Source organism: Acomys russatus, chromosome 21 (assembly GCF_903995435.1).
Source record: "Acomys russatus chromosome 21, mAcoRus1.1, whole genome shotgun sequence".
NCBI lineage: Eukaryota > Metazoa > Chordata > Mammalia > Rodentia > Muridae > Acomys > Acomys russatus.
The window spans coordinates 11,398,179-11,423,590 of NC_067157.1; the positions used below are offsets into that span (position 1 = coordinate 11,398,179).

Sequence of the window (25,412 nt, forward strand, 5' to 3'; positions counted from 1 at the left end):
GGCTGGCTTTTATTTTGATAGGATCTTTGCAGCCAAGCTGGCCTCAGATTCACTCTATAGGTGAGGGTGACCTGGAACTCCCAGCCCTCCTGCCTCCAACCCCTAATGCTGGGATTTTGAGCATACTTACTGTGCTGCATGTATGTGGTACTGAGGATCGAACCCAGGGCCTCCTGCATGCTAGGCAAGCGTTGTACCAACTGCGCTACATCACTAGCCCCTACATTTCTAAAACACAGGAAGGCCCAGGGTTAGATGGAACGCGTGTTCACAGAGAATAGGTGAGAGAATCCTACTTATGGCAAGATAAAAGCCACAGCACTGTAGTTCATATTTTATTCAATTTTAATTTGGCTTCCATTATTAACTCTTAAAACAAAAGGATTTCCAGTTTAAAAAACAATGCACCGACCACATAATTCCTTTTCATTTTATACAGTTATACAAATATCCTAAATACACATTTGTGTTCAAGGGATGGCAAATAAGATTAACTGTACAGTACATAAGGAAAGAAAATATTTTAAGCATATTTAGAAGCAATAGAAATGTCTATACAAAACAAGCAAAATGGAATAAATTTTTTTATTTTATTTTTAAAGTATTGCAACAGGCCCACAGGTTTGTAACAAAAATGTCTTTGCACAGTTCCTCACAATGCCCCGTTAGTAGCTAAAGCAAGACAGCGGTCTTTAGAAAAGAATGTTTCAAAAATGCTACACATGGTACTATTTGCACAGTTTGATCAAAGTAACAAATCTACCTTTGAGTCAAGCAAAACCTAGAGGGGGTATACCAACAACGTGAAAATCATTGTATAAAATTCATTGCACATTATTTTACTCAGTTGTTTGAAAAGTAAAAAAGTGTATTTACAAAATATTTTGCAGTCAAAATTATAAAGTGAGTGGCTATCTCTAAGCAACACGTCTTGATACAGACAGTTTAAGGAATACACACGAATGACTTTTCTTTAAGAGGTTTTCAGTGCTCCTTCCACAGGGAAGTAAACATGATCTGTTCACATGGATTTACAAGACGGTACATAAACTGGAGCCAATCCAACACCTGCATTATGAAACAATGTTAAAAGGTGAGAGAATGAGGAGTTTGTACATTGTAAGAAGTGAGCTATTCAGAGAGCAACATGTATGCTTTTAACAGTTGGCAGAAGTCTTCACAGTCTTCGATGACAGACAGACGATGAACATCTTTGACTGGATGGAAGTTGAGGAAGCACCATGCAGAGGTGAGTGGTAAACACTGAACAGATAGCACCTGGAGGTCTGTGATACTGATAACTTAAAACTGGTCCAGTAGTTGCCGGAGATATGGTGCCTTGGATAATTCTCTGTTTACTCGTGAGAGTTTGAAAAGTACTGGGCAGTTGAGAGAAACACATGGGATGTGTCGGTCGAAGGAACCCGTACAGTTCCTGCATATCTGAAAGGGTAAGAAAAACAGACAGAACAGTAGGAATGTACCTTCCTGTCTGCTCACCTCAGTACAGAAAATCCCGTTTCTAGAGGCCTAGGCATTTTTAAAGGGTATTTCACACAAGTACAAAATGGTCTCAAGATGCATTTCATTTCTTGGCTCAACTTTCATTTACAATGTAACCCTGCTATACTGAAAGGCTCAGGCAGGCTGCCCCTGCTTGCCCAGGACACTGAACCAGAACCCAGCCCCAGGGATAGCCCTGCCCCAGTAGATGACTGACCTAAGCTGCACACTGCTGTCAAAGTCACAGCTAAGAATTATGCTTTGAAAACACGAGCAACAAAAGCAGTAACCAACAAGTATGATTCTATAAAACTAAGGTGCTCTGTACAGCAAAGCAGACAGTCAGTGGTGGGATGGGAGAGGATAATTAGGAACCTATTTATATGATAAGAAATGCCCAGAACGTACAAACTCAATGGCAAACTGCACAAACATGAAACAGCTGGAGCTCTGTGGTGTTGGCCCATTCTTCTAACTCTTCATTCTGGGACTCCTAAGTTCCAAGGCTAACGCCAGGCTATATACCATTTTCTTTCAAGAAACAAAACCAACAAGCACATCTACAATGTGATATAATTTAATCTCAGTTAGAATAGTTACTTTTTAAAAAACATAACTTATCAAAAAACAGTATGGAGATTCCTTAAAACTTAGAAATAAAACTACCACGATGCAGTTATTTCTACTACTAAAGTATATATCCAAAGGAATGAGATCACTATATCTAAGAAGCACCCAACTGCCATGTTTACTGTAGTTTCTACTTTTAACAATCAAGATATGAAATCAAGTGAGGTATATAACAACAGATAAATAGGAAAAATAAAGTATACCTATAAAATGGAGTATTATACCGCCATAAAGGAAAGCCTGCCATTTGTAGCAACAAGGATGCAGTAAAGTGAAATAAACCAGATAGAAAAAAAATACCACATTTTCATATACAGAAATTAAAATTGGTTACATCTCATAGAAATAATGGGAGTAATAATGATCACTAGGGGGCTGGAAGAGAAGGAAGAGGAAGATGACGATGAGGAATAAATAAAGGCCTAAGGAATAAACAACAGGTACCAAAATGCATTTAGATTGGAAGACTTAAGTTCTAGTGTTGAACACGGCACGGGGATAGCAAACTACAGTAATTATCATCTCAAAAGAGGAAGGAGAGAGGCATTTGAGAGTGCAGGTTTGAGTGCGGGTTCAATTCCCAGTGCCACATATATATAAACTGAGTGTAGTGGTGCCCACCTGTGGAACCCTGCATTTTAGGAAGAAGTCTGGTATTTCCGGATAGACAACTGAGCTCGGTCTATTATTATGGACTCCCTTTCTTAGAGGGGTTCTCTATTTGCCTGACCTGAGGACTCCCAGATCCCCTAAGGAGTGTCACATAACCCTCAGGAAAGAATACAGGCCCAACCCTTTCCTGATGGAATCTGTTCAGTGAGCATCTGGGAATTCTTGGAAATACCCCACCTTATGCTAAGGAGATCTTAGCTTTCAGCAAATGACCTTTAATCGTACCTGGAAGTTCTTCCCCCACCACAGGATAATTAAGTACTGTGTTCTCCTTCTTGTGACAGGACCCCATGCTATTGCATGTAAAGGAGGTACTGTACCACTGTGTGTCAGTCAAGTGTCCTGGCACCTCCAGCCCCAGCGAATCAGCGACACCCACCCACAAACACCTGCCCACTGCCCAAGGCTTAGAAATCCCTGGCTCATGAATTAAGCTTGGCTAGTTCTCTCCCATGCTCGAGCCACTCCTTCACCATGACCTTCTGAACCTCATCATTCTGGGGGAAAATCATCACTGGACACCTGGGGTTTGACTGCCAATCAGGCAGCGATGGCGGAGTTGTCTTAGCAGCCACTGAAGCCCACTCCCTGGCGGCAAGCTTGGTGCTGCCTGCTGACAAAGCACACCAGGCCTGCGTCTCACGGGACCTACCATCCAGCTGTTTAGCATCTGCCCACCTGCCTGCTTACTGCCTCTGTCATTGCTTGTATGACATGCTTAGTACGCGAGCTTAACAAAGGGCTGCAAGACTGAGGTATCATGGGGGTTTGGAATTCCTGAGTTTACACTGCTGCCTGATACCAGCAATTCTATTCTAAAAGACCTAACTGTAGCACCCAATTTCCACCTCCTCTGATGAGACCAGAACCTTGCCTAGCGCACAGGCCTTACCCTGCACGCTAAGCTGTCCCTGAGTAAGAAACAGGACCTTTGCACTTGAGGTGTGTTTGTTCTCATGCTGAAGCAAGCAGTGCCTAGACTGGCCTGCCGGACGCAGAACCCAGGCCAGTGCCAGATGATGAATGACACACACCCACAACCCTACCATGCAGGAGCTAGAGGCAGGAAGAGCAGCACAGGTTTAAAGTCATCCTTGGCTACAGAGTAAGTTTGAGACCAGTTTGGGATACATAAGACCCTTCCTCCAAAAAGGGGAGGGGAAGGAATAGTCCTAAAACAAAGAAACGCCAATTAATCTGGTCCTATCATCACACAGCGGCCACACACTGAATCATCACTTTCTAATCCATAAGCATGTATTAGGTGTCAGTAAGAAAAACATGTAAGTGGAGGAGGGGCCAGGGGCCAGGCCCAGCAAGCGGCAAATCTTGGCAGCTCTAACCATATGGTTCTGGCTTTAGAGTCAAGGATGCAAGAAAAGGGCTGCTGAATCTCCGTCAGCAGCTGAGGAAAGCCGCCACAGCCAGGCCAAGCATCAAGGGGGTCCCTCAGAGAGGGAGAGAAGCTGTGAAAGTGAAGCCTGGATTTCCTTGGAGACCCCAGGACATTGGAGATGCCAGAGCTATGGGATACCTGCTAAGGAGAGCTGCTAACAGAGAGTGGAAGCAGAGAGAGAGAGAGAGAGAGAGAGAGAGAGAGAGAGAGAGAGAGAGAGAGAGGGAGGTGTGTTGCAGACAACAAAGCTGAGAGCAGCTGGAGACCTAAGCACATCAGACATGGAGACGCAGAGTTTGGAGCTGGCCTGCTGGGCTCTGGTCCTGCTTTGGTCTAGTATTTCCTCCCCATGCTTCCTTTTCTTCCTTGTGGACTGATATATATATATATATAGTCACAGAATGTATGGGGTCTGCCTTTTGATTCTGCTCTTACAGGGGCTACAGTTAAAAGATTGCCATGAGTCTCAGAAGAGCACCAAGGCTGTGACAGACTGTGGGGACTTTAGAAGTCGGATTGAACGCATCTGCATTATGATGTGGCTACAGATCTATGGGGGCCAGAGAGTGGACTGTAGTGTGGATGATAACGGCCCCATGGGACTATAGATTTAAATGCTTGGTCACCACCAGGGAGTGGCACTATTTGAAAGGATTAAGAGGTGTGGCCTTTTTGGAGAAAGTATGTCACTAAGGTAGGCTTTGAGGTTTCAAAAGCCCATGCTAATCTCAGAGTCAGTCAGTCAGTCAGTCAGTCTGTCTGTCTGTCTGTCTGTCTGTCTCTCTCACTCAGATCAGGAGGTAGCTCCCACCTTCTTCTTCTGTCTGTGTGCCGCCATGCTCCTGTATGAAACTGTAAGCCAGAGCCAATTAAACACTTTCTTTCTTTCTTTCTTTTTTTTTTTTTTTTTTTGGTTTTTCGAGACAGGGTTTCTCTGTGTAGCCTTGGCCATCCTGGACTCACTTTGTAGTCCAGGCTGGCCTCGAACTCATAGCGATCCGCCTGCCTCTGCCTCCCGAGTGCTGGGATTAAAGGCGTGAGCCACCACGCCCGGCCCAACACTTTCTTTCTTAACAGTTACCTTGGTCATGGTGTCTCTTCACAGCAATAGAACCCTAACTAACACAATGCTTAAGAATAATCAATCATGGGACACATTTCTAGCAGAAGGAACTATGACACCTCACATAATCATCAGAGTATAAATGATGTTTAGTTTCAAGTCATAAATGCAGTTAAAATGAGTACTAAGCATGAAAAGCTAGTTTAACCCAATACTAGTGAGACCTCTTCAGAGTCAAAGAAATACAGAACAACTATGTGGTTAGAACAGGGGCCTAAGTTGCAAGCATGCAGTCTTAGCTGTTCTGGAGGCTCAAGTAGGAAGATGACCTGAGCCAAGGAGTTCTTAGACCACATGTCAGAAGTGAGCGAGTGAGCAGACAGGGCAGCAAGCAGCAACAGGACTAGATTGTGCTCGAAGAGCTGAGTAAGCTCACTGTTACTACAGCTCTAGTTCACTGTGGGAGGGATTCTGGTTTAAACAATGGCTCACAGGGCACTAACATTTTTTTAAAAAAGATTTATTAATTTACTATGTATACAGTATTTTGCCTGCATACCAAAGGTGGGCACCAGATGGACCTCTTTATGGATGGTTGTGAACCACCATGTGGTTGCTGGGAATTGAACTCAGCACCTTTGGAAGAACAGCCAGTGCTCTTAAACTTAGAGCCATCTCTCCAGCCCAGCACTGAAATTTTGATCTGTGAAACACCTCGTGTCAACTGAATGGCACATTTTCCTAAGCACACTGTGTCATTTTATCCAGTGTTAATGTTACTGGCACAAACAAACTGCTTAGAAACACACACTACAAAGACAGAACACACCGTTCTAGGAAGCCTATGCCCCAGTGCAGCACTTCCGTGCTGCACCTGGATGTACTATACTCAGCTACAGCTACACTCAGGTGCCAGGACAAACTGATGAACATTTAAGACCCCTCTGTGCCTGTCTGATAAATAATCTAGGCTACAATACTCAACTTGCAAAGTTTAGCTCAAATGTTTACTTTCAAGGCTTTTACTGGGGATTTGCACCCTGAGTATTACAGCTTGATTCACACTTAAATTTTAAAAATTTAACGTAAGCAGGATACTTACATTTTAATTTAAGAAGGCATACACTTAAAAAATATGATTGTGAGGTCATGGACCCTGAAGGCAAACCTAGAACCACCACTTTACTAAACTAGCATAGCCTCTAGCTACATTCTAAACATCTGTCCTTACACCCACAGGTAAGTGTAGTCTTCACCCCTTAACAAGGAAACTTCTTTTTCCAAGAGACCAAGACCATTATAGAAAACCATACAGAATCAAAGTACAGAGTTGTGGAGCCCAGAGGACACTGGAGGAGAAAGTGGGGCGATCATTGGAGCTGGAGGAGCAGTGGTTTGCTGTAAGACCGTTTCTCCTAGGAATGTCAGAAGCTGCACGTTCACAGTCTAGCCAACACGCGCTGCCCACACATGACTGAATACATAGGTATAGTAAAGCTGATAGGGGAAAGCCCAGGAAGCTTCTCCCTCCCACACACAGCTATAGGCAACTATAGGAATGCCGAGTGGGAGAAACAGTCTTCCCCTTGGGAAGACCCCAGCAACTGGTTATCCAATACCAGATTGAACAGGTTGTATTTAAGAGTATGTATGTATGTATGTATGTATGTATATGTATACATGTATGCATGCATGCATGTAACAGCAATTAATGAAAAAAGAGGCCATGAATTGAAAATCGAGTAAGAAGGGGTATACAGGAGGTATGGGAGGGAGGAAAGGGGAAAATAGCTTAAATTATAATCTTCAAAATAAAGTATATTTTTGAGTGCTCACCACAGATGACAGAGACTACCATGACAGGACAATGAGCATCAATCCTGGCAATGCAGAGTGAGTGAGGGAGTGAAGCTGCCCTCCCCGATTTCCCTCTTCTCAGACAGTGGTGTGAGTGTCTGCATGGCCCGGTGTTTATCTTTCCCTGCTAGAGCAGGAAGGGATAGGCCATCTCTCCAGCCCCAACATAGATTTTAAACATTCTACAAACACCTAAAACATGTATTGTCTAATTTTGTGCCTCAAAGTTTGATACAAACCATAAGGACTAGTTTACTAATTCTCCAAAAACTTTATTTAATTATTTTTAGGGACAGGGTTTCTCTATGTAGTCCTGGCTGTCCTGGAACTGGCTCTGTAGATCCCATCTGCTTCTGTAGATCCCAAGTGCCAGGACACATCTCTAGTTATGTCTAACTCCTTGATTGGTCTTGGACTGAGAGAGCCATCAAAAGCTGTTAATATGTTCCCATTTCTCATGGCATGTCCTGTAATTTCTGATTATGAAAACTTCCACTTACACTTAGGAGACACAGTTTAATTGTCTTGATTCCAGTCAACTTGACACAAGCAAGAATTATCAAAGAGGAAGGAACCTCAGTTGAGGAAATGCCTCCGTGAGATGCAGCTGTAAGGCATTTTCTCAATTAGTGACCAATGAGGGAGGGCCCAGCATATTGTGGGTGGTGCCATCCCTGGCCTGGTGGTCCTAGGTTCTATAGAAAGCAGGCTGAGCAAGCCATGGGGACCAAGCCAGTAAGCATCACCCCTCCATGGCCTCTGCATCAGCTCCTGCCTCCAGGTTCCTGCCCTGCTTGAGTTCCTGTTCTGACTTCCTCCAGTGATGGATTATGGTATGGAAGTGTAAATCAAATAAACCCTTTCCTCTTCAACTTAGTTTTTGGTCATGTGTTTCACTGCAGCAATAGAAACCCTAATGAAGACAAGTTGCTACCAGCATAGTGGGGCGTTGCTGCGACTGCGCTGACCGTGCTGTGGATGGACTCTGTGATAGACGAGCCATTGAGTTCTGACACCTCAGTGAGCTGTTCTGTGGGAGCTGAGAAGATAAGAATGTGCGAGCAGTGCAGAAGATGGAGGCCTGGCTTGGGACATTTCAGAGGGAAGTTTAAAGACTCTATCAGGGCCATTTTGGTTTGAGATTCTGCGGTTCTGGTTAGCGGGGGCTGAAGAATCAGCTGTGATTTATCAAGCTACCAGAAGTATTGACGTGAAACCTGTATGTTACTGGGACAATAGATGTTGGTTAGCTGGAGCTAAGAAATGAGCTGTGACTAAGAAGGGAACAGCAGCACTGAGGTGAAACCTTCTGGAAGTGTTTCCTGAGAGCACAGAGAAGCTGTGTTCCGGAGGTAGCCAAGGCTGGACCTTGTGCTGGCAGCTGGCCTTGGTGGCACTGGTTTTGAAGGCATGAAGGAGTTGTGGAGGGCAGCGTAAGCTTGACTGCGGTGAAGGCCCGCCAATGGACCAGCACCCCATCCACCCGAGGCAATTAGGTAAGTTTCCCTTTTGGTCGGTGTAAAATAAATGCTTCCCTGAGTTGGAGGAAGTGACCACCGAGTCTGCGGCACCCCTGTGGTACTCTTGAAGGCAGAGTTACCTCCAGCCAGGGTCTTTAAGGCTATGGCTGGCGCTCTCCTCAGGCCCTGCTGGGCTACCGTGTCCCTCCTACCCTCTTCTCCCACCTTCACTTTGGTGCTGTCTGTAAATCCCACAGCTCCTCTAGGCCACCCAGCCTTTTGCGACTCCATTCCAAAGCCCTTTCCTGAAGAGCTCTGTTTTCTTCCTCACCTTCCGGCCTCTATGAAAGCCCTGGTGCCTTCAGCTTAGTCAGGCTAAGCTCCTGACGCCCACAGAGTGTGGTGACCACCCACTGAACAGCTTGGTTCTTATTTGGTCCTTGCGGAGTCCCGGAGATGCTCACTACAGGCTGCAGTGACATCACCATGGGACCGATGTCCTTCATACTCTCATTTCTGCTTGGGATGCCTCTTAGAAAACCTCCAGCCTCTACAAGTGGCATCTGACCTGAAGGGCCCTAATCAACCCAAATGGCCGTGCACTGTAGATCACAGTATTACAGGACCTTTACAACTACTGTGAGTGATCAGGGAAAAAAAAAAAAAGAGATTCTCTACATCCCAGCTTCCTCTTGTCTCTGCTCCAAGCTTTCTCTCTGTACTTCCTGTTCTCTTTACTTCCTGCTCCTTCTAGCTATGGAGTCAAACATGATGATTCTTCCATTACTTTCGGTCCAGCTAATGAGCCTCCCTGCTAGTGACCCAAACCCACCGTGCCCTCTCCTTTCCCAGCCCCTCTGGTTTCCCTTCCTCCCTCCTCACTGAAAGGTTACCCGAGGCCACTCACTGGCGCCCACTTTGAGCCCACCAGCGGCCCCAGTCACCCTGCCCCTGCCCCTGCTCCTGCCCCGGCTCTGTCATAAGGCCTCCTGTCTCCCTCTACCTGGCCTACACCAGCCACAGTTCTTCCAGTGTGGGAGCTTGTCAGGGTACACACTCCTTCTCATTAACTGAACTTTCTCAAATAGAAAAAAGGACCGGGGCCCTATACTGCCAATTCCTCCACTTTTATTCATGAATTCCAGTATACTACCCATTCTTATAACCTCAATTTCCATGATGCTTATATGATTCTCGCCAACAGTCTTCTCCCAGAATAGCGCAGGCGAGTCTGGGACCAGGCTAGGCCCACACAGATGAAACCCATCAGACTGATGAGACCTACCCAACTGGGGCTAAAGCAGTCCCCGACCAGGACCCTGAATGGGGTTATAATGCCGCAGGGGCATCCGAGCTGAGACTCAATTTATAACTTGTCTCCTAGCTGGGCTCCACAAGGATGCCTGTAAGATGGTAAATTAGGAAACTATCCAAGAGGTTATCCATGATAAATATGAAAATGCCTTACAAAGGCCTTGCTTCAACATACCGTTTTAGATCCTGAGGGCCTAGATGGAAAACGGTCTTATGAGCTACTTTTTATGCCAGTGGTTCCCTGATATGAGGGCCAAACTTAAATGTACATAGAGAGGACCCCTGACTCCCCAGGTGAAAGTCTTAGCGGTAGCCTTAAAGGTGTACCATGGGAGAGATGAAAAAAAATCCCAAAACCAACATAGATGTCCTCTGAGAGACTCCACCCAGCGGGTGATTGGGACAGACGCTAGGACCCTCTGCTGGACTCCAGGTGAGAGTGGTATGGAAGAATCAGGGATAGAAGGACCCAGAGGGTTCAGGAGCCCCACAAGGAGACCATCAAGGCCTGCGGATCTGGGCCCAGGGGAGCCTGCACAAACTTGCACCAACTAAGGACTATGCATGCAGTAAACCTAGGCTCATGTTCAGATCTAGCCAGTAGACAGCTCATTCTCCATGGCTGTGGGGAGAGCAGGGACTGTCTCTGACATGAACTCTGGTACCCACGATTTGATCACTTCCCCTTGGTGGGGAAGCCTGGCAGGCACACAGAGGAAGGGTATGCAGGCTATACCAATGAGACCTGATAGGCTATGGTCATATGGTGGGGGAAGAGATCCCCTAATGTCAGCGGTCTAGGGGAGGGGAATAGGGTGGAAGAGAGAGGGAGGGTGTGAATGGGAAGATACAAGGGAGGGGAAACCAATTGGGATGTAATCTGAATAAATTATAATAAATTAAAATAAAAAAAAAACTGAAAAAAAAAAAAAGTCAGAATACCTTAACCTTAAAACAAAACCCAAAACAAAAATACCTAATGATGGCTAAGGCCTCTCAGCTTCCCAAAACAAAAGCCCAGGCTCCCTGGCCTCCCAAAGCCCAGAACCTCCACACTCCTCTTTCAGATGTGGCCAGGAGGGTCACTGGGCCCAGGCCTGTCTGAATCCACCTGTCCCAAGGTGCCATCTAGAAGGGCACTGGGCTATTGCCTGCTCTTGGTTCCCTCAAGGCACGGGGACATCAAGCCTAGATTGCCCTTTAGCCAATCTCGTAGGTCTGGCCATGGACAACTAAATGGGCCTGAACTCTCTTGGCCTGACACTGCCATCTCTGACGGGGAGCCTCCGGTAGTCATCACAGTATCAGGGTGATCTATCTCCTTCCTTCTGGAATTGGGGCCACCTGTTCAGTCTTGACGAAGCTCTGGGGACCCACCTCTCCTCATTCCTCTACTGCCAAGTAGGGGCACAGCCTTATTAGACTCACCAAACCCCATCACTTAGCTGTATATTTAGGGGTATCGCTTTACCCATTCCTCCTAGTGGTACCAAGCTGCCCTGTCCCCTGTTACGAAGGGACCTCCTAGCCAAATGGGAGCCTCTATTTCCTTTGCTCTCCATAGCCCCTTCACCCCACGCTCGCCAGTTGTTCCCCTCCCCCAAACTATGGCAGATCTTTTCCCTTACCAGCATCTCAGGTAGATGCCCACTCAGGGAAGGGACACCCAAAACCCCTCTATAGCCAAACATCATCCCTCATCTTCAATTATAAACCCCTGACCTCTTAATAATCTCCTGTACCCCCTATCTTCCCCTTTAAACACTTCCACACTTGCAATTTAAAAACCCAAGGAAACTCAGGGAGACCAGTCTGGTCTACAGAGCAAACCCAGGACAGCCAAGGCTACACAGAGAAACTCTGTCTTAGAAACAAACAAACAAACAAACAAAACCCCCCAAAATATCCAATCAACCAACCACCACCACCACCAACAACAAAATCCCCCCAAAACAACCCAAACCCAAACCCAACCAACCAACCAACCTGCACAAGCAAATGGAACCTACCACTTGGTTCAAGATCTCCAGATCTCCGACTTATCGATGCAGCAGTAGTTCCCTTCACCCATAGTAACGGAAACCTATACTCTCCTCTCCACCATTACCTCAGGGACGCTCCCATTTCTCTGTCCTAGACCTCAAGGACACCTTCTTTTCTATTCCTCTGGACTCCCACCCCGTCACAAAATATCTTTGCCTTTACCTGAACCGACCAGGAGTATGGAACTTCTCTGCCTTTTCTTAATCCTGCTAAGTGAACCCTGCTTATCTAGATTTCTTCAACAACAGATCCAAACGATTTCTAATCAGACTTTTGATCAGTTGTTATTGCAGGACTACCAGCCCCTTGCTACTGAGCTGGAGCCTGCAGCACTCAATTAGAGCCTGACAGCTGGGATCAGACTTGCTTCAAGGACCCTCAGCACCCCACATCATCAGGAAGCAGTCTAGTGCTAATGTAGCCCTTTCTAACCCCCCTACTGTTTATTGATAATTAACAAAAAGGGGTTGTGTGGGATAAAAGGGCAAAGAAAACCCACTAATCCCTGAGCTTGCCCAAGTTCAGGAATTGAAATCCCACCAATCCTCACCTGGAAAGGTCTACCTTAGAAGGCCCGACCCCTGAGAAGTCCTATGTGAGCCTCTCTTCCGCTCACTCCCTGCTGCTTTTCACCCCAGCAGAGGTTTCCCCTCCCAACAAACCTCTGGTGGGGGTTTGTACTGTGGCGTGACTGTGTGGTGTTCCTTGGCTCCTGACTGCCAGGGCACCTTTCAGAGCAGAGCTGTCACACTTCTTCTGGGAAACCTTCCCCTGCAGCAGCTGGAGCCGAGCCCTGACACCGCTGTAGGGGAAGCCCTTCCCTTCAGAACTGCAGCACTTACATTTATTATTTTTAAATAAAAGAAATTGGGTAGATGGCCATTGTAATCTAGGTTTCAATGAACAGCACACTATTGTAACACTAAAAACTAAATTATAAAGTAACTTAAGCCATTTATTACTGAGTTCAATTGCAGCATTAATTAAAATTGTTAACATTTATGTTAATTAATATTAAGTGTCTGAATGAGCTATTTTGTGCAGGTCCCCATAGAGGCCAGAGGGCATGAGAGCCCCAGTAACAGGGGCTACAACAGCTGCTAACTGTCTGTCATGTGGGTGCTAGGAACTGAACTCAGGTCCACTGCAAGAGCAACAGGTACTTTTAGCTACCGAGACATCTCTCTAGCCCCAACTGTAGTGTTTTTTAAGCTTTAAGGGCAATCTATTTAGAATGCTCACTTCATGTTTCACCCTGGTTTCCCATCTTATTCTGCACTGAAGAGCTGATGCTATCTCCCTGAGCAGTCAGAATGTTCGCAGCTCAGATCTACTGACAGCGGCCGTACCTTTACGAGGTGTTCCTGCTTACGCTCCAATTCTCGGATCTCTTGGCTGAGGATGACTGCTACGTGCTGTGGTTGGCTCCGACATTTCCCACAGATGCCATGCTGAGTTAGGTCATCGCACACAGGGCAGTGTAAAGTAGTGAAATACTGTGAGATGGTGCCTTTCCGCCCTTCAAGTTCACTCCTGGAGGAGCTGGTAGCTTTCTGGATCTGTAACACCACAAATTCAGAAGTAAGTTTGAGTGATCTTCACAGCAAACCAGTTAGTCATCTAATTATAGTTTTTTTCTTTCTTTCTCTCAATAAATGCTGAAAAACTACTGTTTTAGATACCAGAGAACAGAAGCCACCAAAGTCTTCTCAAGATGTATATGGACCTTACATTTTGAGAAGATTTTATTTTACATGTATGAATGTTTTGCCTGCCTGGGTGTACGTGTAACACACACATGCCTTTTGGATCTCCTGGAACTAAGGCCACAGTTTCTTGTGAGCCACCATGTGTGGTGGGAATTGAACTTGGGTCCTTTGTATGAGCAAAAAGTGCTCTTCACCACTGAACTATCTGTCCAGTCCCTGAACTTAGATATCGCTGTCATCGGATATCTTGCTTTGTTAGGCCGTAGCGTGTAAAGTTCCAATGAAAGTAAGCCCAGAGCATTCCAAACTCAGCTGGATGCCTGTTGCCCAGGAGTTCTTCAGTTGGCACTAACCTTTGTTTCTGAGATCTGGTACTATTTTTACACTGAAATAATATATTCTATTCTATGGGGGTCTTGTGGTGTTGTCTAAAAATCACTTTGTATAAATATTAAGGAATAAAGTATCGTAGAAATGTCATTGACTTAGAATTCTTGCTGGTCATGTAATTAAAAAAAAAAAATCTGACTTTCCTGGCGTCTAATCAGGATATAACAATTTGTATGTCAGCTGGCACAAATTCTCTGAAGTACAGTTTTAGCCTTAGTTTCTTACCTTATATTTCTCCTTCTTCTTAAAAATACAATTGAAGTAACAAGTTTTATCAGTCTGGCTGAATACCATGGGTCATGGCAAATGACTGGGTGCATCTGGAGTAAACGCTCACAAACAGATACCGAATGAATCTCTTTTTAGAAAAAATGGGCCCCAGACGCTTAGATTCATTATCACCTTTTCAGGCACCTAATGAAAAAGTGAACTAAGCAAGAAGAGTTCAAGCAGAGCTCTGCGCTCTGCCTCTACACTGAGCACTTTCCTCTAGGACACAGTGCTTTACGATTAGCTCTTCCAGCTGGTGTCTCCAGGGTTCCGTCTATACACCCTATGTACTCTTTTGCTTTGAGACAGAATCTTGCTATGTAGCTGAGGCCGACTGGCCTCATGTTCGTTTTCCCACTCCAGCTCCAGTGCTGGAATTAAAGGTGTGTGCCACCACCTGGCTTAAATCCTATGCATTTTCTATGTGTGTATATGTGCCTGTGTATAGCATGTGGTGCTCACAGGTCAATTTCTGGGGTTTACTTCTATTGCCTTCCACTTGCCCCCTGAGACAGGTCTCTTACTAAGTTTGGAGTATACTGACTGGCTAGACAGGCTGGTTATATAGCCACTGGAACCCTCTTGTTTCTCCTTCCCAGTGCAGGGCTTAGAGCACGTGTTGCCATGTCAGCCTTTTCACATGAGTGCTAGGGCCTGAACTCAGGTCAGGCACTGTACTGTACTAAGTCATGGCCTTGGCCCCCCACGCATTTCTTAGATGTCCTCTTTGACAGGCCAGGACAGACTTCGTGATGGTGAAGAACACTTGCTGCTCTTTTAGAGGACCCTGGTTTAGCTCCCAACACAAACACGGCAGTCCACAAACATCTGTACCTACCTCCAGTTTCAGGGTATCTGACGCCCACTTCTGACTTCCACTGGTACCAGGCACATTCATATGTATATACATCCATGTAAACAAAAGTACTTATAAGGTAAAATAAACAAATCTTAAAAAAAAAAAACAAAACCCTACCCATTTTGAAGTAATTTTGTAATTAACTTATTTTCTACTAGCCTGTTTATTCAGTTACCTTGTGGCCACTTACCACTGAACTCTTAGGGACTCATTTTAATGTTTCTATAAGTTTGGGAAACTGGACAGAAGCTAAGAAGGTGCATATAGATATTCACAGCTTCTCTTTTAGGAAACCTAAAGAACATGGCGTCCTTGTAAGTTCGGTTAATGGAGGACAATTTCTCATAGCACAGAAATAAAATTTAGTTTGAAGTGAAGTATTTTTAGGATGTGTATTACTTAGTAAACTTACCCTTGGTAATTCCTGATACCAGCTGAAGACATCAATACCAATAAGAGAGAAGATTCTTGCCAGCGGTGGAAGAATTTGTTTGGTGATATAGTAAGTGGCATTTAGTCTCAGAGTCGGATCCTGCAAGACTTCTGCTGGGCGCCTTATCAGCTGGATGAGGGGTAGTCCAGGGGTCCCATAAATAATGACATATGGCACGCGTTCTCCGACCCGAGGCTCAGAGCGGCGGTCGTAAGTAAGCATTTTCCTGTTCAAATCCAAATGAAGTACACAGTCACAGGAGGCACTTTCCCGGAAAACTCTTCAGAATTAAGCCTGAAACCACAAGCAATCTACAGGGCCACCTTCAAATTAGATTGTTGTTTCTTTGAGAATTATATACACTTTGCTAAGCTCGTCTCAAGTAGACAGCGCTATAGCGGCATGAAAACTTCCTCACTATAGCACTGTTGCCTGCAAGGTCTGACTGAAACTTAACTAAACAATCTGACTGCAGAATGACATCTATATGCTTTGGCAGGTCAAAACTCAGGGCCACCGAGTGATTCTGCTCAGGAAGAAACAAACGTAATCAGACACAGGAGTTTTACTGTATTTAGTTTCCTAAGAAAGCTGGAAGAGGGGACCTTACAAAGCACAGGGGGGCAGTTTAGTTTTCAGTGAGGTGAATGTGGGAAAGTGAAGCATCCATCTACAGCTGGCAGGCAGATGCCCTCTGCACTGTAGGGGTTGTGTGGGCTTCATTACCTTGTGAGTTCAAGAGCTGGAACACAAGCTCCAGGCCTGTAAGAAAAACTTCCTCTGTACTCCTTGGCAAAGATAAAATCTTGTATGCTGGCCTTTCCTTCTACGAGTTTCATACATTGTCGCTGTACATACTGTTTAATTAGACTTATATCTCTTGTTTCAAACAGCAGCTTTAGAGAACGCTCAAGTATCTTAAAATAAAAAGATGCAGAAAAGATAAAATAGCTCCCAATATATTTCAGACACACACACACACACACACGATCTTGTGACTAGATAATAAAAATGATTAGACACTGGAAGTATTTGAGACTTTATATAGCTTGCTATTTCTAAGAATATCACATAGTTTGAGAAAATTTTATCGGAATGATATTTAGATGAAACATTTTCTATGTGATGAAAAAATTTTTCTTAAAAAGTCAAAGCACTTGGAGAATAAAAACCAGGACCAAATCTTATGTCCTGAAAGAACCCAATTTAGCTAAAGAAAAGATAATGAGAAGTTTAAATATCACCAATGAGTCAAATAAACTTTAAAAAATCAGCTTCCTCTTCTCTCCTATTTTCTCCCTCCCTCCCTCCCCCTCCCCTCTCTCTTTTCAAGACGGGGCTTCTGTGTGTAGCCTTGGCTGTCTTGGACTCTCTGTGTAGAACTCCCCGAGATCTGCCTGCCTCTGCCTCCCTGGGTGCTGGAATTACAGGTGTGCATCTAAGTGCCTGGCTGTCTTTTGTATTGCTGTTATTGTTATTGTTCTGTTAAGTGACAGAATTTTCCATGCTACAAGTCTGATATGACATGATCCAGCGTGCAGTGGACTGATGTGGAAATGAATTCAGTTTCTTGGGAGGTGATGGTCGTTTCTCATCTCCATCCTGCTCCCTACTGTTGGGGGCTGTTATATGAGAAACTATCCTATCTCCAAAGGCAACAGGCAGGAAACATAATTTTCATAGAGCAGAGGTGTGGGAAGAAGTCAGAAACTAAGCACTAAGTAGAATAGTTTCCAACTAAAAATAAAATTCTCAAAATCGACGTTTCTTTCTGAAGCCCGTGTAATTATGTGAGACACAGCTCCTTCAGCCAGAGGTACATTTAAGGATAGGTACATCGTACCAGATGCTCCAGCTACGTATTTCTTACTGTTGAAAACAACAACCACAGATCTTACCTTAGAAACAGCAGGGCAAGCATCTCTTCTGACTGTTTCTATTCCTTTTGCATCAAATACTGGGTCCTTTTGATCCAGTGTTTCATACATATAACCTACATATCTCTTTTTTGTTTGTAAAACACAGGGCAAATAAACCTGTAATAAAATCGACAAGATTATTTTCAGTAACCACTTTCCCCAACTATACTAATTTTCTGTTATTGTTCTCTGTATTCAGATGTTGTTATAAAATATTTAAACATTCCTGAGGATGCAATGAGTTCCTGTCTGAAACTTGGAATGAGAAAGCATACGGAATGAATTGCTTATTTCTAAACCATGTACTCCTTTTACGGCACTAACTTACTTCTATTTCAAAAGCCATCAATCCTTTATACCCACATACAGCACAAAACTAAAGTTGTAAGAATGAACAGTGAGAAATTCCTAAAGGCACACCTTAACTGGCTTCCTCTGTATACATACAACTCTCCCATACTGAGAGGTTACGTAAAACTAAAGAACTTTCTGCATGGAGGCACAGACTGCTGGCTGAGTGAGGTGTGTAAACTCTGTGTGATTATTAACATTCGACTTCCCTTACCTTTTCAAACTTCAGTTTCACTGGCTTAGGATTGGTAGCAGTAACAGCTTCAGCAATTTCTTGACCAATCTTAAAAGACTGCTCCTTAGTGGCTCCTTTCAGTAGCACAAACATACTAAGAGATTAAAAAATACAGCAGGTAATGCGGAAGCCATCATAAGAACAGATTTCATCAAGAGCTACTTCCTGACTAATAAAGTCTAAAGCAGGGTGGCCCCTTTGCCCTTACTGTCCCTTCTGAAGTCGCTTCCTACCACAGCTTCCCACACAGCTACGCCTTTCCCCTTGGATACTTATGGTATGCCTCATTACAGGGCTGAGAGGCACAGCTTCAACTAAAACTCAGACACTGAATCCAAAAGGGTCCTACCACCATCCCTGGATATTTAATGTTGTGTACGGCACACAGTTAAGTCAATCAAAACAAAACAAACTCAAAACACAGCCTTTTATAACTGTACTCCTGCCCCGGGATTAACACATGGTTGGGATCCGTTACTACAGATTAGTTTTGTTTTTTCAAGAATTTTGTATAACTAGAACTATTCCATACATACATACTTGTGTCTGGCTTCTTTCACTCTGGATACCTGAGAGTCATCTATAATGTTGATATAGCTAGATCCTTTTCATGATTGGATATTTCACTGGATATATCATAATTTTTCTATCTATTCATTTGACTATAATGAATAAAGTTCCAAAAAGATTTCTGTACCTGTTTTGCATGGGACATCCTTTTTTCCTTTTCTTAGGTAAACACAAAGAAATAGGACTGCTGGCTTTTATGCTAAGGGTATGTTTAATAAGTGATCATCAAATTTTTTATTATGAAAAATTATTTTTTTTTAGTTGCAATGATGAATACAAGCATTTTAAAAACAAGATGTACATATACATGTATTTAGGAACAAGTACAATTAAGCTATGGTGACAAAAGCCAGAGATGTGGCTGCATGGGGGGCTAGTGGGGGACAGAGCGATTGACTGCAGATGGAAACGAGAGACTCTTGACAGCAATGGAGATGTTCTGTAACTTGAATGAAGTGGTGGCTGGTTACTCAGGCCCAAATGTTTTTATATAAAGTATATGCTGTGCACTTTTGTTAAGACCGTATTTGAATAACACTGATAAAATCGTGTGTGTATGTGTGTTATCCAAACACGGAACATTCGTTCCTTTACCAGATGGCCACGTGACCACAGCATACTACACACACTTCTGGAATAGCACTCACCTCTATGTTCTCTAATTTTCTCCCCCATCTGTCTCCTAGAGTGATCACTCTTCAGGACCAGACATAAGAAAGCACATACTGTATAATTCCGTTTATATAAAATACTTGAAAAAATAAAACTAATCTACAGTAATAGAAAGTGAGTCATGTTAACCCTTGGGTCAGGAGTACAAAGCCTACAGAGACGTGGTTTGTGCATGTACACACACTGCCTAATAGTATTAGTGGGCTTGCTGTTGGGTACACTGTTACGGCTGATTTGACTTGGAGCTATGCTTCAATGTGACACTGGGGTCACAGGACTGAGATGACTAGTCTAAAAAGGTGTCTTTGTTGTCACCATTGCTGTGAGATGCCTTGTATGTAGTCATGCCTGGCCTGGAGCTCACTATGTAACCCACGTGAGCTGGAACCTGGGTTAATCCTCTGCCACTCCAGTCCTAGGAGCACAGGTGTGCCACCCTTGGTGAAAGTCTTACATCAGACTCTTACCATCGCCGTACTTCTTATGCACTTAAGTAACGTTCACCTTTGGGTTGAGAAGTTCAAGCACACACTTAGAATAGTGATTAGTATACATTCTAGGGAGGAGATGGGAATATGAGTGCTGTCCAGGAGGCTTTTCTGATGGTCTGACGAATTTCCCAAGAGATTCTGATTTTACTTCCCTGCCGGGAAGTGTCTATGTTCTTACTGGAAGTCCTTCTCTGTACCGCCTAAGAGTTGCCATTGTTAAGTGGCTCTAGTCATTGACTGAAGCAGCTAATATCCCATTGGATGGAATACACATGAATGAGAACCATTACCTCATGAAACAATGGTTTGAACTACTATTACATTTAGTGTGCTATTTATTACACGTAAGTGGGTAGTAATAGAGACCACTTTAGTGGTCAAACAGCTTCCTGAGTCCTTCTGATATCCTGGTAACTGATCCTCAGCAGATGGGACCCAAGATTCTTCATGAATCATGATCCTTGAAACTGAGGGAGGCAGTGGTCACTCATCATCACCAAATCCCTTCATCCAGCTGATGGGGTATTGAGTCAGAGAAGACAGGAGACTTACGGCTGGCCATGTTAACCAGCTAGGCCTAGCCACACAGATTTCAGATCCTTTCTTTGGTTGAGATCTCTTCTTCACTCTGCCAAGTGTTACTTTTTTCAACTTTTTTTTTTCCCCGAGACAGGGTTTCTCTGTGTAGCCCTGGCTGTCCTGGACTCACTCTGTAGACCAGGCTGGCCTCAAACTCACAGCAATCTGCCTGCCTCTGCCGCCTGAGTGATGGGATTAAAGGCGTGCGCCACCATACCCGGCTCTTTCAACCTTTTATCATAATTATCCTCCCAATGAAAAAAAATTAGGCTTAATTTAAATGAAAGTAATTATCGAAAGACACGTATTTTGGGAATTTTTTTGTACTTCTAATAACTTATTTGTACTGGGATGGAGTGCTACTGTTCTCTGTTCTTGTTAGAATGCATATTCTAAATGTATTGTTCTTACATAGATCAAGTAATGAATGATGATCAAAGTGATACTGTCCACACAGTTCACTGATTAGAATCTCCTGTGAAATATGATATAGAGAGAAAACATTTGCTGGGAATCAAAACATGGAGTTCACATTTACGTCTCAGTTACTGACTAGTTGGTGACAATTTTTTACCTAAGAGTGTGAATTCCAACAGCATATAGCCTAAATAATATCAAGCACTGCCCCCCCCCACCCCGGTCCCAGACCTCTGTTCTGAGAGGCGGTCTCCTTTCCCGCTATGGTAGCAGCCAGCAAACCCAAGAGACGTCCCTGTCTTTGCCCATCCTAGTGCTGGCGTTCCCCACATGTCCATCTTTAGTTTTAATGTGGGTACTGTGAATCCAGATCCTGGTCTTCATGGTCATACAGTTGATGTTCTTACACACTCTGAGCCATCTCCCTAGCCTGCAGCTGTCGTCTACAACCACTGCCGCCGCCGCCGCCGCCGCCGCCGCCACCACTGCCACCACACCACCACACCACCCACACCACCCCACCACCACCATCACACCCCTCACCACTACCACACCCCACCACCATCACCACCACACACCCCCCACCATCACACCCCCACCACCACCCCTCACCACCACCACACCACACCCCACCACCACACACCCCCTCACCACCACACCACACCCCCCACCACCATCACCACCCCTCACCACCCCACACACCACCACCACCCACACACCACCACTACCCCCACCACCATCACACCCCCCACCCCCACCATCACACCCCTCACCACTACCACACCCCCCACCACCATCACCACCACACCCCCCCCACCATCACACCCCCACCACCACAACCCCCACCACCACCACACCACACCCACCCCACACCACACCATCACACACCCCCCCCCCCACCATCACACCCCCACCACCACCACACACCCCCACCCCACCACCACACCCACCCCCACCACCACACCACCACCCCCCCGCTGCCGCCACTACTACTGTTACTACTGCTGCCACTACTTCTTTTTTAAGGGACTTAAATACAGAGACTCAGAAGAATTATCCAGCCAAAAGATCATAAGGATGCGAAGACTGATGCAGGAATATACATTTAAAAGGGTTTCCCCTAAGCTATTTTAAACACCAAATAGAAAATATGAATAAATGTAAACAAAACAAAAATGAACAAGAAAAAAAGAACCCACCCCCAACCCCCAATTACAAACCTCCAAGTCTATTACCTGTCAGTATCACCATAGACAACCCTAGCACCCCATTTCTTGGTGTCATTCACGAGCTTAATTGCTCGCTCCAAGGTCTCTCTGGCTTTGTGAACAATACTATCGCCAACCTGTTGGTATAAACACATTGGAAAGGATTCAACATAGCTCAGTAAGCCAACAGCTTTAGTAATACTAAAACTTTAATGATGGCATATTTCTAGAAATGAAATAATATAAAAAAACAAAATACCAATGTCATCACAAAGTTAAAAAATGAATTGAAAAGAATTGATGACTATAGACTTGCCTTTGAATATACCAGGAAGTACTAAAATGGATTGTACAGTTTTACAAGGCACACAGGTACATTTGATTCTTGGAAGAATAAGCATTGCTTATTCAAAGGCCATTTTTTTTTTTTTTTTTTTGGAGGCAGGGTTTCTCTGTGTAAGAGCCCTTGCTGTCCTGGAAGTCTCTCTGTAGGCCAAGCTGATCTCAAAATCGCAGAGATCTGTCTGCCTCTGCCTCTGGAGTGCTGGGATTACAGGTATGTGCCTGGCTCTTGCTTTTCAAAGCCCATATTTTATACTCACATAACCAACCAAGACACAAATTACTTGGTGTTTGGTCCAAGAATGAGAAATGTATGTGTATCTCTCTCAATTTTCTGTCATTTATGATAATGTACTTAAGTACTGAAATTAAATCTGATTAATTATACATAATGTTTGGGAAAACTAAGTAAAAATTGTACATTATTGTATAACAGAAAAAATACTAATAGTGTTCAATTTAAAACAAGTAGGTACATAAATATGCCCACAGGGTCCTCTCAATGTGACCAGTGGAGTTTCAGTAAGGCTCATGGTACGTGCTGGTAGGAGATACTAGGCCTTAAACAGTGTAAGACACATCTTCATAAGATCATGTAGTTTGGTAAACTAAGGAGACTATATAATTTAAACATATATTTTGGGAATTTTTTTTGCACTTCTAATAACTTATTTGTACTGGTATTATATTTATAAAGCTCATTTATTATTTATATTTATTGAGGTTAAAAGATAGAAGACTGCCATGCAAACTAATTGATTATTCCCTTTGCAATTTTAAAATAAAACCAACCATTTTTGTCTTTTTTTGTAAATAACCAAACAACAGTAACAATGATACTTCCCTTTTTGTGGCTATAGTTGAAGTTAACAAACTAAATCTAGGGTCGAGTAGTATTTAGAAAGCTGTCTAAAGCTGTACTGAGAAACGGAATAGATAATAAAACTGGGAGCAAACATTTCACTTGGATTAAGAAAAAAAAAAAAAAAGAAAAACAAAAGGAAGAAATTAGTCTTACTCTGTGAAAAGTGCTTTTCAACTGCAGGTGATCAACTCAACTGAAGGCTTTACCTTTTTTTTTTTCCCCTTTCACTAACAAATATGGAAGGTTTTACTTTTTGTGTATGGTGTATGTACATGGTGTGTGTGTGTGTGTGTGTGTGTGTGTGTGTGTGTGTGTGTGTTTGTGTTGTTTTGGCCAGAGGTTGACATTAGGAGTCTTATTCAATTGTTTTCCACCTTTTTTTTTGACACAAGGTCTCCCACGGAAGCTGGAGCTGTGCACATAGATGGTCAGTAAGCTCCTCCTGCACCGAGACCACATGTAACAGGCTGCTGACCGCTCATGTGGGTCCCTCATGTGACACAGTATGTGCTTTACTGATGAACCATCTCCCCAGACCAGGAGATGATTGTTCTTTAATGTAACATTTGGATAAGTCAACCTTACTATAATTAGGTCTCTATTGAAATATTAAAAGGAGCCAAGCGTGGTGCTGCACGCCTTCAATCCCAGCACTTGAGGCCAGCCTGGTCTACAGAGGGAGTTCCAGGACAGCCAAGGCTACACAGAGAAACTCTGTTTTGTAAAAACAAAACAGTACAACATTAAAAGGAATTAGTTAGTAACAAAGTTACTGTAAACCCTACTATAAGCTGACACTGAAACCTCACGCTAATAAATGTAAAAATATATAGAGAGCTTAAAATTATTATTGAAATAAGAGAACAGAATTTTCTGAGAAAATTCACAAATACTCAGAAAGATGCATGTTTATAGACCCAATTTAAGAAAAGCTAGTACATCACGGAAATGAAACTCTGAAGTCCAAAGCTTAAAAACAAAACAAAAACTACTTTGATCATCTCTTGTTAAATGCGCTACCTCGATGCACGGCATTCTCCCAGAGAAATTAGCAGATGTATATCCAAATGTGACGTTTGCTATCAGCTTTAGTCCCAGCTGACGTGCGTTGAGCATGCGCGACAGGGCTCTGTCTTGCTTGTAAGCTTTCATTGACTGCTTTACCATGAATCTGGTCTTCAAAATTTCCTCAAGCATCCTGGGAAGAACACCCTTTCGCACTGAGGGCTGTCATAAAGGAGAGAGAGAGAGAGATGTATGAAGCCCTCCAGTCCTGTCTGCACGCACACAGGCAACTAAGAAGGGAACAAGTACAGCAGTGGCCACTGACCTAAACGGAAACATGCTACTAACAGATAGGCACAGGACAAGTAGCTGTCACACACAATCGTCACAGTTTACTTCTTTTGAAGAGCTTTTCTTCTACAAGGGTCCTGTGCTGTTTAAAAATCGAATGCAGCACTTCTGTGTGAGCTCCGAGAAGTCCAGGAGGCAGGATGTCAAGTAGTACATAGATACATACAGCAAATTCAGAGGCAAGTGCTGCTCAAACTTTGATTGACACCCCCATCCTTCCAGAAAGACATATGGGCCTTGTATCACTCATAACCAACCTCAGTGCTTCAGGCTCTCACCCTAAGGACCCGACACAGTGCTCTGCATGGAACTCCATTATCTACCTTGGAAGAGTGATGAGCTGGGTTGACTCTGCTGACATTCAAACCTGCAGTTCCAGGGACTCTAGGTATCTCAAATCTGATGCTTAGAGCACTAAGCCATCCCCTCCGGCCTATATTTATTAGCAATCTGGAAGAGGGGATGAATAATGAGGTGATAACATTTGTTGTTGCCAAAAAAAATCATTTGTATTAATCAATATTTAGGGAGGATTTATGAGAACTCGGGTAGGAATGAAAACCACAAAACAGTATTAACTGATGATTCACAGACACGTGCAAAATAACGCATGTCAAACTGAACAATTAAAAAAATCACACTTCTGAATATTAAAAAAATATTTTCATTGAGTTTTACATACTAGGTCAAAATGTAAATCAGGTTTCTAAAATGCTATTAATGGGAGCTTAAGCAAATAACCCATACACATGACAAGGAAAACACAGTCTGGCCTCTAATTCATTTGGTGTACCCTTTGAAGCAGACT

The 25,412-nt window shown here is 43.8% G+C and overlaps 1 protein-coding gene across 1 annotated transcript in view; it reads right to left on the reverse strand.

Moving 5' to 3' along the window:
* Positions 1 to 302: 302 nt before the first annotated feature.
* Rev3l (REV3 like, DNA directed polymerase zeta catalytic subunit) overlaps positions 303 to 25,412 on the reverse strand; it is a 138,874-nt gene continuing 113,764 nt past the window's right edge. Inside the window, exons 25-32 of the mRNA XM_051164469.1 lie at positions 24,269 to 24,475; positions 22,069 to 22,178; positions 18,084 to 18,198; positions 17,498 to 17,635; positions 16,326 to 16,516; positions 15,579 to 15,825; positions 13,288 to 13,497; positions 303 to 1,443 (exon numbers count right to left, since the gene is read on the reverse strand). Of these exons, the coding sequence (XP_051020426.1) occupies positions 1,303 to 1,443; positions 13,288 to 13,497; positions 15,579 to 15,825; positions 16,326 to 16,516; positions 17,498 to 17,635; positions 18,084 to 18,198; positions 22,069 to 22,178; positions 24,269 to 24,475 (1,359 nt within the window). The 3' untranslated portion in view covers positions 303 to 1,302. The remainder of the gene's footprint in view (positions 1,444 to 13,287; positions 13,498 to 15,578; positions 15,826 to 16,325; positions 16,517 to 17,497; positions 17,636 to 18,083; positions 18,199 to 22,068; positions 22,179 to 24,268; positions 24,476 to 25,412) is intronic.